This window comes from Orbicella faveolata, unplaced genomic scaffold (assembly GCF_042242905.1).
Source record: "Orbicella faveolata isolate gen_17 unplaced genomic scaffold, um_ofav_v1 contig_25, whole genome shotgun sequence".
Lineage (NCBI taxonomy): Eukaryota > Metazoa > Cnidaria > Anthozoa > Scleractinia > Merulinidae > Orbicella > Orbicella faveolata.
In genome coordinates this window covers 18,148,389-18,160,602 of record NW_028301553.1, presented here as the reverse complement: position 1 = coordinate 18,160,602, position 12,214 = coordinate 18,148,389, and the positions used below count along the sequence as shown (strand labels likewise).

Here is a 12,214-nt window from a genome sequence, read left to right as displayed (position 1 = left end):
ATCGTTGTCTTGATGTCTTTTACACTTTCCGATCTGCCTGTAATTTCAGAAAACAAGATTCTCAACTATGGATGACACAGAAAAGTGTGTTATTTGTAAAAAAAACTTTGATGGCGAGGCCGAGGTCGTAACACTAAGAGAAAAGGGAAGCGCGGGAATAAATCGGGCGAGCACAGCGCGAAATGATTTCATCACTACGGTTCCTGGGCAGCGGGTTCATCAAAACTGTGGGGGAGAGTATTGTCTGCCAAGTAACATCAAGCGAGCCAAGAAAATTCTTACGTCTGAAACAACTAGTAATCGTCGCTCTCTAACTAGCCAAGCAGAACAGTGTTTCTCATTCAAAACTGACTGTTTCTTTTGTGGCACCAAAGTTGAGTTCGGGGAACAGAGAAAAAGACTGGGGGAAGCGTTCAGGGTTACGACAATTGAAACGAAAGACACGATATTGAAAATTTGTTCAGAGAGAGGGGACGAGTGGTCTGATACGATAAGAGCAAGGCTTCTAAATGTGCATGATTTGCCTGTTGCTGAAGCGGTTTACCACCAAACCTGCAGTGTAAACTTCCGCACAAAGAGAAAATTACCTAAAGTTTTTGAAGGGGATGAGCAACCGGCTGTCAAAAAGAGGAAAGTTGGTCGTCCCCAGGATGAAGAAAAACGCGAGGCCTTTTTTTAAGTTACGAAATTTCTTGAAGAAAATGACGACGAGCAGATAACAGTGAGCGATCTAGTGGAGAAAATGGAGGAATGTTTGAGTGACACAAATAGCGAAGCTTACGGACGGCAGCACATGAAAACCAAACTTCTTGAGTATTTTGGAGATAAGATCGTGATAACGGATATTAACGGTGAGCCGAAAGTTGTAATCTTTCGAACCACTGCCGCTGCAATTTTACAAGAGTTTTATGTACAGAGGAATGACGTGGATATCGAAGAACAAAAAATGAACATCATCAAAACAGCAGCTAGGCTGATAAAAAGTGACCTCAAATCACTTGCGACCTCAAGTGGCAACTACCCCACGATGGACACCGATGCCGAATCTCATGTCCACTTTCTTCCTGTCACACTTTCCGCATTTCTGGGAGTTCTCGTCTCAGAAAAATAATTCGTTGAAGGTAGCATCAATCGGGCAGGCCATTGTTCAAGCTGCGTGACCACGTGTCGTTATCGCACCTTTACAGATCGGGCTTGCAGTTCAGTTGCACCCCAACTTCGCCTCGCGCTTCCTTATTGACACCTTGCATCACCACGTTTTGTTCATCTTACCAAGAAGTGCAAATGTTCAACCAGAATGCTGCGCTTAGCCAGGGAACTAATATACCCTCTTGTTGGCGAGTTGTTCAGTACGGGGCTGACAATGTTTACCACAACTCTAGGACACTCGATGGAAATAACACCTTTCACGGTATGGGCATGATCGCAGTTGTTACGCCTGGTACTAAACACAATTGTAATGTCCCACGACGCAAAGTTACTGCAGAAGAAATCTCAACAACTGGAAGAGTAGAGATTCATCCATGTGGACCCAGTCAGGTGAACGTAAAGATCAAATACAACGACGTGGTTCTCGTACGAGCGGAAGACCCCACTTCTAATCTTGACGTCCTGTGGAAGGTATCTCTACTGTTTGGCACCCCGCGTCCATCTTGGAGTGGCATGATGCAATCTGTTCACCAAGGAAGGCACCAGGGCAAGTCTTCAATTATGTTCCTTCCCATGATTGATATGAATCCGACCGATGTCACGTGTATCTCTTCCACCCTGAACTTTGTACCTGAGCATGCCAAGGAACACGGAATTGCCAATCCCATCATCACATTTGATCAGCCTCTGTGGTTAAAGGCCTCTGACATAATACAGTCTGAACCAGCTGACAGCGATTTACGCAAAGTGATTGTGCGTCTTGGTGCTTTTCATGCGGAGATGAGCTTTCTTGGAAGTATTGGCCATCTGATGGCGGGATCCGGTTTACGAGAAGTTCTGGAACTGACTTATGCGTCTAATGCGGTAGACCATATAATGACCGGAAAAGCAATTGCTCGGGCTGTTCGTGCGCACCTCATCGTGGAGGCCGCTTTGAATGCGCTGCTGTATTCGGATGCTCTGGAAGTACCCATACCGCACTTACAACACACAGGTAATAGCCATTTATTTTGTCTATAAAGCGTATCTGGTTTGATTGTCATTTCTTATTTTCTTGTTACTTTTTTATATTGTAGTTTCTGAGGAAAATTCCATAATTTGCAATGCGAACGGCGAAGATACAGCGAACAGAGACAATGAGACTGAGCAGCGAGGTAAAATTAACACGATACACTTTTACATGTCACTCAAGGTAGACAGCAATTACATCAGATTATTTTACATTTTATCATTTCAGGTAATGAGAGTACTGTTGCGTCTGAATTAGCTGGTGAAATTTCCGAGTCAGGTATCGCCTCCCCTGATGCAGAAAGCACTCATAACAGTAAGTATCAGTTTAAAGTTAATTCTTTTACTTCGACAAGCGTTGCTAAAATAAAGAGAAAATGCAATAAGACAATTTAATTTAATATTGCAGGCCACCAGCATCGTTTGGAGCCGATGCCTGAAGACATCCACTCGCAGGTTGGAATTTCAAAGATTGAAGAGGCGCGTGCATTGTTTCATAAGTTGACAGGAAAGAAAGTCTCAGCTGAAGAAGCAAGCACGGCAGATGTTCTGAGCAAGATTCAAGAATGCGTAGGCAGAAAGAAAGACGTCCTAGCTGAGAGAAGCCGCACTGCAGCGCTTTGGATTCAGTACCTAGAAATGGTGGACATATTGCGCTCCTTTATCAAAGCAGAGCGAACAGCTAATTGGGAACTCCACCTCGAGGCATTGACAAGAATGCTGCCATATCTCGCTGCTTCTGGCCACAACTTGTACGTTAAGTGCGCTCGACTATACCTACAGTCGATGACGGACCTCCAAACGAAACATGCGGATGTCTACAGAAACTTCGCTTCCGGTCTTCACGTGGCAAGAAGGAGTGATAGGTTTTGGGCAGGATTATTGATTGACCTAATCATCGAGCAGGTTCTCATGAGAAGTCTGACGACGAGCAGAGGCTTGACAAGAGGAAGGGGCCTGACGGAGCAGCAACGTCTTATCTGGCTATTATCTATGCCTGCATGCGCCGAAACCAACCACAGTATGCAAGAGTTGACGGGAGTAGAGTTTAATTCGGGCGAGCAAAACAAAGATATGTCCAAGGCAAGACAGGCAAGAGACATGAAAGACACAATGACCACCCTCAGTACTCTGGCTGCACATAACCCTTTCTCTCCCGACAGTGACAGTCTAAGAAACGTCATGAATGGTGTAAATGCCGATAGTAGTGTTAATGCTGATGCAGCCAAGTGTGTCGGGGAGAAGATCCTGTCGTCAATGAATGGGAAGAGCCCCACGGATTACACATTCAAACGAAGTGCCCAGGCAATCACTATGGCATCGAAGTCCTCTGTGAAGATTAACAATGATCAAGTACAAGTTGACCCGCAACTTTTATTTCAGCAACTGATCATGGCCTGTGAAAACTCCCAACTTGCGGAATTATTTCGATACAAGCTCTGCACTTATGCCACATCTCTTTTCGACTCCCCATTAACGCTTAGACAACCACAAAAACCAGCGCTAGCGGAAGCACTGTAGGCGAAGCTTTCACCAGAGGCCAAGACGCAGCCCGAAGGAAATGTCCAATATGTGTTGGCAACCCTCCAAGTTAACTTTTTTCCTTAGTGGCCATTTGGCCACTGACTGTTCAGGTTTGGTCGCCAGTGAAAAATTTTAGTCGCCAAAATATATGCGTAAATTAATAATTAATTAATAATAAATAATAATCTTATTATTATCTAACTGTATTATTAAATAACATTTTCCTTGAACCACCAAGTAAATTGAAGTCCCGTTCAGTGAAAGAACTACCTAATGTTGATTCAAATATGCTTTTATTGGAATGATTGATGATCAAATGAAATAGTTTCTGATCACAATGAAAAAGTACTATATTATTGCAACAGTGTTGTGAGTTGATCACAGTTCTCATTCAGTCATTTTAAATTGATTGGCTTTCACTTTCAATAAATCTTTTACAATGATTATAATAATGCAAATGTACATGCCTTCAAATAGCTCCATCGATTTACAAGTGACACCACAAATATCAAAAGCCAAAGGTTCAGACTATCTTCATTATAAACTCTTGCTTGAGTTTTTAATATTTTATAATCACACTTAAATGGTAACTTAGGAATGACTTGAGCAGCCCAAACAATTCAAACTTTCATGCTATGAAATAAAGTTTTTTTTTTGTTTTTAATCTATACTAGTGACACATATTTACAAGTCTACAGCCAGCACACAGAAATCCATATTTCTGCATTAAAACTTGGAAACCACATGTGGTATGGACTTCTGATTGAAGGAATGGTCTTCTTGATCTTTTTGAGGATTTGAATCATTCCTTCACTGCTGGCGCTGGTTGTGAAATCAACCATCAAAAAGCGTGAGCATGTATGAATGAAACGTATGTTTACCGCCATTTTTCCCGCGAAAATATTTGATGAAAATTAAGAAAAAAAGTTGCTTCACAAAACACAGAAATATTTGTGTATATAATTTATAATTCACACAACAGGAGCAGTGCAAACGACACAGATTATACCAAGTTAAAATAAGATAGCCTCATTCGCAGCTGAATGGCGGAAAGTTTTCCAATGTTTATCAAGGCGGCATCAAATTCTTGCCGAGACCATAAAGTGAACACTATTTTTACCTTATCGCTTATGATCTTTTTTAAATGTTCAACCTCGTTTTCCGCTTGAATAAGCAAACGATATAAAACTTCATCTGCAAATTAAAAACTGTATTGAAATGGACAGAAAAGTTCAACCTCAAATTGTTTGTCGTTTAATATGCGAACCGCGGAACGCGAATACTCAACGCGAAAATACTTTCACAAGTTTTAGGGCAATCACTAAGACAGATATTTTTTATTGATGAAATCTTTGACAATTTAAAAATAAACCCAGGTTCGTTCACACAAGTGAAATTTATTTACAACTGCGAGCCGCTTTTCATCACAATTTTATTATTTATAGAATCCCCCGTGCTTGTGTTATCAAGTTTGCTGTAAAGTCAAGTATTTTCGTGTCCACTGAAACAAAATACGTTTCTCAAATACATCTGGATGTATCTCAAATATATTGTGGATCCTGTACCGTCGAGCTTTCCAAGCTTTTGCAATTCCTCTTCTTTTCGATGGCAAATGACCAGATTGCGTGTGTTGTCTCACGCTTCCAGGTAAAATTGTCACGTGCCAAAGTTCAGTCGAGTGGAATGAATTTCGTCACGTCCCAAGCTCGACTGAATGCAATTCCTTGATCTTTGTTTACCGTGTAACATTTCATTTTATTCAGTCTCCATTTCTGTTGGTCAACTAAAGCTATGACACAGCAGAGGCGCGCATCAGGGAAGGTTGCTGCCACTGTCACCTTTGCAGAAAGCATGTCCATCACGCTAAAGAAAGATAACTTTCTCTCTAACCCCAAGAACAAGCAACGCTTTTTAATGATGCTGAGTCAGGCTCTACAGAATGCAGGCTGCGTGACACACCACTCCGATGGTGACGCCGATCTACTTATAGTGAAAACTGCCGTAGAGTCTGCCCGAACGAAGACCACGGTTCTTGTAGGGGACGACACAGATTTGCTAGTCCTCTTGTGCTATCATGCTTCTGAGGATGGCTGTGATCTCTATTTTAGACCAGAGCCAAAGGCAAACGCGAGAGGGGCACGAGTTTGGTATATGAAGAAAGTCAAAGATCAGCTTGGTAGGGAAGTTTGCAGGAATCTCCTGTTTCTTCACGCCATGACCGGCTGCGACACCACTTCGCGCCTGTATGGAGTTGGCAAGGCAACGGCGCTAAAGAAATTTGAGAATGTACCATGCTTCAGAGATCAAGCTAACACGTTCAGCTGCCATTCGGCTGTATCTGACATTGTTGCTGCAGGTGAAAAAACACTCGTGGCACTTTTCGGTGAAAAGCCAGGGTTTGGTCTTTACTCTCTCAGGTATCAGCGGTACTTTGAGAAACGTCCAACGAAGACATCTCATATACAGCCACAGAATCTCCTCCCAAGTGCAGCAGCAGCCCGATTCCACAGCCTGCGCGTCTACTTACATGTAAAGCAGTGGCAGGGGGAGCATGCAGAAATGTTGATCGAGGACTGGGGATGGAAAGTAATTGGCGATCAATTGGTTCCTGTTGCGATGGACCTACCGCCTGCGCCAGACTCACTTCTACAGTTAATCAGATGCAACTGTTTGTCTGACTGCCGCACTATGAGGTGCATCTGCTGTAAGAATGGTATGCCGCGTTCTCCAGCCTGTGGCCAGTGCAAAGGGTCCGCGTGCACTAACTCTACCACCGCCCTGGACTGCGATAGTGAAGATTCGGAAGACTTACTTGTATAGCATGTGTAGCGGATTACAATTCAAGAATGACTATTTCTAGCGTGAAGATAAGGGATAAACGTGTCTTGGAAAATGTAAACTTTCGAATAACTCAGCATTTTAAAAGTTGTTCTTTTATGGGTCTTTATTTTAAGATTAAGGCCCGGGAAACATTGTACTAAGAGTATGTTCTTAATTTTAAAGGAAAGGCATGATTTATACCGATAAAACAGCCGTAAACAGCAATTTCCTGTTTATAGCCTCATTTTCATGTTGCAGCAGAAAGCGAGTTGGACGTTGATCGTATTTTCAGGCTTTCCCACGCTTGAATCTTTAGAGACTTTTAGTATGTTAATGTATAGGTTATTTCTAACTGGTTTACGATGAGAAAGCTTCTGTTGCAATTAGTAGCAGGTCTGATTACAAAATGCCTGGACTAATACCTCAAGGTTCCAACAAAAAGAATAATAAGTGGCATGAAAGTGGTACACTTAACACAGTTTTGGTACACATCCCAGCATAACATTTAAACATACAGGAACATACTACCCTGTACATAACTTTGCATGATCAGAACAATGTTTACCATAAGACTCGTCGTTGTCTACAGACTTGATGGCCAGTAACAGATGCTGTTCCTCAAGGTATCTGTAATCTGATATTATGGGATGAAGCTAATGAATGAAAGAGAGAGAAAGAGAGAGGGAGAATTAATGAACTAAAAACGTTTTAGCTATTAGAAATCTAAAAGTAGACCAAGATAAATGTATGGAAGGTACAGTGACTTTCTGTCACTTTTGGTCTGAAGAAATTATTAAACCTAAAAAATTGTTATGACATGCAAAAAAACAACAGAAACATTAAAATGCACTACAAAGCCAATAAAAGTACAAAACAGTAAAAAGAGTTCGTTCAAAATCTGAGTTATTTATTTTACAACAAATAATTGCTCTTTTGCTGATTATTCAGGTTTCCTTCTGGGAAAAGGAAGAATTGGGCCATTTGATTAGAGGACACCGTCTACAATTTTGGCAAAAGGATAAGCATGGTGTAGTAGAATCATCATAAAATCCACTTTCCATGCTGAGAATATTAGGCCATTTTCGAATTACCCTTCTGCCTGTCTCTCAAAGCGAATCTTGGTGTCCATCCTTTCATATGAAAATGAGATTTCATTCCCATGCAAATTAAAGTCATTTCTTATGAATGGTTATTGACCAGGCCTCGCTTTGATAGAGAGGCTTACGGCAACTTGGAAATGGGCTATTTGTTTAGTAAAAGATTACCCAATTTATGCCAAGCTCATTTTAAAATCAGAAATTAAACAAAAGCCACCAATGCCAGAAATGACTTCCTGAAAAGATAAAAAAAAAAAATAAGAGATCTCCAATTTTGGTCACCGTTACAGACCCAGCTAAGAAAGACGACATTGAGATTGATGGAAAATGGTGAGTTTTAAAATGTCCCCACTGATAATAGGTCACAAGAACCAAATTTCCGACTTACTTGAGGAATAACTGCCTTACTCCACTCGGGATACGAATAGTCTCCACTTGACTTGTTTTCACTGAAGTGCTTTTTTCCAGATTCGACCACATTGTTCTTTTCTGTCCTCACCATGTCTTAAAAAAAGCAAACGAACAAAAAGAAAAAAAAGCACAGGTATCAGTGATAAATATACATAACCAAATGGTGACCAACAGCCAATACCAACAACTCTGGTAACTTCAATATATATACAGTATGAGGCAAATAAAACGTTGTCTACTGTCAGAACAACAAACATAACATTTTCCTTTACTCTCTCTTAACATCATTACATATTACAAGTTGCAATTAATTTCTCCTTCTTGATCGTCATTTTATTTACCTGCTGTCTATCTAGAACTTACATGTAAATTGTACGGGGAGCTAACAAGTAAAAAAACTAAGCTTAAAATAAAGACCCATAAAAGAACAACTTTTAAAATGCTGAGTTATTCGAAAGTTTACATTTTCCAAGACACGTTTATCCCTTATCTTCACGCTAGAAATAGTCATTCTTGAATTGTAATCCGCTACACATGCTATACAAGTAAGTCTTCCGAATTTTCGCTTTCGCAGTCCAGGGCGGTGGTAGAGTTAGTGCACGCGGACCCTTTGCACTGTGTGAATTAAGCTTTCCAGCTCACACATTAATTTCACTACAGAGTGAATCAGTATGTGTCTTATCTCAAGATTGCACAATAAATCCATCAATCAATCAATCAATTCTATTAAGTAATTTCTTTGAAACACATTTTAGGATTAATGACCCTCTTTCGAGGCTTGGTCTTAGCTTCCACTAACGATACTACATTTAGGAAATAACACACTGGCTGTGGTTAAAATTTGGGTGGCAGTGAAGGACGACTGGGGAGTAGGGGCCCAGGAAGGGGGCCCTCCTGGGGGAGTACAGATCGGGTGGTACCGGGGGTAGTACCGGGGGTAGCCACCCTGGAATAAAAGTTCCAGACCTGCCTCCAGGGGTGAGGCCTATATCCCACAGTCCCGGGGGACTGAGGGAACCAGGAGGGGGAGCCCGTCCTGGGGGGAGTACAGATCAGGTGGTACCGGGGGTAGCCACCTTGGAATAAGCAATTTCTCCGGACCTGTCTCCAGTGGGCTAGAGCCTTACTGTGGGGTAAAGTGCAGCTAATGGGTGCACTTCCCTGCCACCGTCCTTTAATAACAAACAACAGAAAGTCACCAAAATACAGTCTCTGTTCATTGCACCCTGAACGGTAAGGTCTAAGGCTTGTTAGGAGACAGATAACCCTAGCCTATGGCCATTAATGGTATAATTATTATAATTATTATTATTATTATTAGTATTATTATTATTATTATTATTATTATTTTATACTAAGCAAATGATATCATAAATATATATGGATAACTGTTTTTCTAAAAGTAGCGGAATAGTAATGTTCAGTATCTATACACGACATTCTGAATTGTAGTGTCAAAGCTTGCCCCCATTTTTTTTTTTTTTTTTTTGGGGCAAGACAGATTATTAGCCTTATTCATGATGAACATTTCTATAGATCTAAATGATTTTGTTTATTCGCTTGAAGATGGTCCTAACGCGTAGTATCAGGGGTTCAGATGTGTAGAGCAAGGGTCCCAGTCATGGGAGGGTGGGAGGGTAAAAGAAAAATCAGTGCGAAGGATCGGCACAAACGAGAAGACTGAATACAACGAGGAGCGTGTGCTTGACTAGAGGTCAGGGGCATGAGGTGGACATGTGAGAGACATGACTGGAACCATTGATACACTGTCTTTTACAGATGTAGATAACAGTGGCTTTACTTAGGAAATGAAAGGTTTGTTGTGATATCCAAAGGGGGTGATTGTTTTCAACTGGGAATCCCTGATGGACTTTGAGATCAGGAATTGGTGGCATGTTACCTATGTTACTGGGATTTACTTATGAGCATGACACGAGGTTCATAGTGTTACATGTCTCTGAAATAAAGTGTTACAATGCAGAATGTGTGTGCCTGACTTTGAGATATAGTCTCTCAGGTCTCATTAACATCAGTTTATGGATGCCATAAACTTAAACTAAAATCCAGAGATAAAATCAAACGACGTCTCGCTCTTGCTGAGATCCCTTTCAAGTTTTAAAAAAGTGATTTGAATTTTTTGCATATATGAGTAAAATAAGACGTAAGAATTTGAAAAGCTATAAAAATATGTCAATATACACTAAGCATAGTAAATGGTTTGAACCCAGGAGTATTAGTAGTTCGTATAGTGTGATCATCTGGGTTAGGGTAGTTCCAAAAAGAACTGTCGTTGGTGACTGACGTTTTGACAACATGAGCGGAAGTCATCTTCAGAGTCAAGTGAATAGTGTTTGTCAGTCAATGATGTTATAAGTCTGGTCCGTTGAACAGGATTGGTCAGTTTAGCCATGATGGTATTCGCTGAAAGACTCGTTTGCCATCAGTCACTGGTTGGTTTTGATCCGTCTATTGTTAGTCAAAGTCATCGGTTTCAATCCGTCTATGGTTAGCCAAAGTTGTCGGTTTTTGGTCCGTTTGTTGGGTTTGTTTCCATCATGGATAAGACTTATCCACAACGGAAACGAAACTGACAAACGGACTTCTAACAGACCGACTTAATTTGACTAACAAAAGACCGACCAAAAACCGACCAATTTGACTAACAGTAGACGGATCGAAACCGACTCTGAAGATGACTTCCACTCAGGTTGTCGAAACGTCAGTCACCAACAACAGTTCTTTTCAGAACCGCCCTAACCCGGACGATCACACTATAGAACTATACAAACTATACAATAAGCATTACAAAACGTAACTGATAGAAACCTCTTCGCACAGAATTAGCTGATTTCTGATCCTTAAAGGAGAAGGTCACTCAAAAAACCGTGTATTTTTTTCCATCACCAATAAAAAGTTCACATTGAGTTGAGTTACTCACCGTTGTTTTAGCTTCTGAAGTGGATGCGATCCCAATGAAAAAGTGAAAAGTTTGACACCGGGAGCTGCCATTTTGAAAGGATCTTGCGGGCCAGGCCGCATATCCGTGATGTCATTCCATCCGAATTGGCGCGAAGCTCAAAGGCTGAAGCTCTTCCTTTCTGTTCTAAATTCGTTTATTCAGTTGCGAGCTAAAATGTTCGACCCCGGGCTGTAAAACCCAAACTGAAAAGGGAAGGGAAAGAGGACTGACTTTCCTTAATTTGCCTGCAAAGAACAAAAAATTGCCAAAGAAGTGGTTTGAACAGCTACGTCGGGATCGGATGAGAGATTCATGCAAAAAAACTCGAAAATGTGTATGTGTCCAATGAGCATTTCACAGACGACTGTTTCAAAACTGAATACCGATTTGAACTTGTGGGTGGAAACACAAGAAAGAGGTCATTGAAGAAAAATGCTTTCCGACAATTTTTCAACGGAAGGCCCTTGTAAAGGTACGCATTACAAGCAAACGGTGCATCGCAAGGAATGAAAAGAGGTAGCTATCAATTATACTTTTCATTTTTAAAACTATTTTTGCCCGGCAGAACTGTCATTGACTTGATTTGGTAAATATTGTTTCCGCGCAAGAAATTGAAGCTCCTCGCTGGACTACAGGGCTCGAATTTCAAGAAAAAACCTTGGGTCCAGCTGGCCCCTAAGTTTTCAAGTTTGGTCGCCAGCACAAGTATTTTAGTCGCCAAAAATTTTCTACCCTTCAGGCTTAATATATTTTCACGAAAAAGACGCTAAAACGGCGTGAATCACGGGTTTTTCATGTATAACCAGTTTACCACTTCTTTTTCTATAATAACAGGGAAAATGGCTAAATAAAATTCTTTTCTTCATTCACCAGTCTTACCAGTATTTATAAAAAAGCTACCATGTTGCAAGCTTTAATTAATTATTTTTCGTAGCCTGGCACTAGGTTTTTCGTGTTTTCCTGTCCATTGATGCGTAGCGATTGCACGCATTTTTTGGAAGTGATTTATTAAATTTCTTAGGGTACCGTGGGAACTTCAAATGCCCTGCAGATTTCTTTAAAATTACAAGTCAGACTAACTCGCTACGGTTTTCTTTTATCGAAAAGTATTTTTTTTTTATTTATAAATCTCTTGTGCGGATCAAAATCAGAGCGTGTCTAATAATCGGCCTTGACAGCCAGGAATGAGTTAAAATACTTAAAAATTTTAAATGCTGTCTAATTTGATTTGAAATACATTGGAAGA

The 12,214-nt window shown here is 40.8% G+C and overlaps 3 protein-coding genes and 1 pseudogene across 5 annotated transcripts in view; 3 read left to right on the top strand and 1 right to left on the bottom strand.

Annotated features, from left to right (window-relative positions):
• The window catches only part of LOC110049605 (phosphatidylinositol 3,4,5-trisphosphate 5-phosphatase 2-like), a 76,702-nt gene that overhangs the window by 14,596 nt on the left and 49,892 nt on the right, over nucleotides 1–12,214 (bottom strand). For all 3 annotated transcript variants that reach the window (XM_089294488.1, XM_089294489.1, XM_089294487.1), the window contains exons 25-26: nucleotides 7,987–8,102; nucleotides 7,067–7,154 (exon numbers count right to left, since the gene is read on the bottom strand). In XM_089294488.1, coding sequence (XP_089150614.1) covers nucleotides 7,067–7,154; nucleotides 7,987–8,102 — 204 coding nt within the window. The remainder of the gene's footprint in view (nucleotides 1–7,066; nucleotides 7,155–7,986; nucleotides 8,103–12,214) is intronic.
• On the top strand, nucleotides 68–2,553 carry LOC149109232 (uncharacterized; annotated as a pseudogene).
• Nucleotides 2,590–3,679, top strand: LOC110047517 (uncharacterized). The gene has a single exon (XM_089294491.1). It carries the CDS (start codon nucleotides 2,590–2,592, stop codon nucleotides 3,676–3,678), a length of 1,089 nt encoding a protein of 362 aa, XP_089150617.1. The 3' UTR covers nucleotide 3,679.
• On the top strand, nucleotides 5,458–6,501 carry LOC149109231 (uncharacterized). The gene has a single exon (XM_089294490.1). It carries the CDS (start codon nucleotides 5,473–5,475, stop codon nucleotides 6,499–6,501), a length of 1,029 nt encoding a protein of 342 aa, XP_089150616.1. The 5' UTR covers nucleotides 5,458–5,472.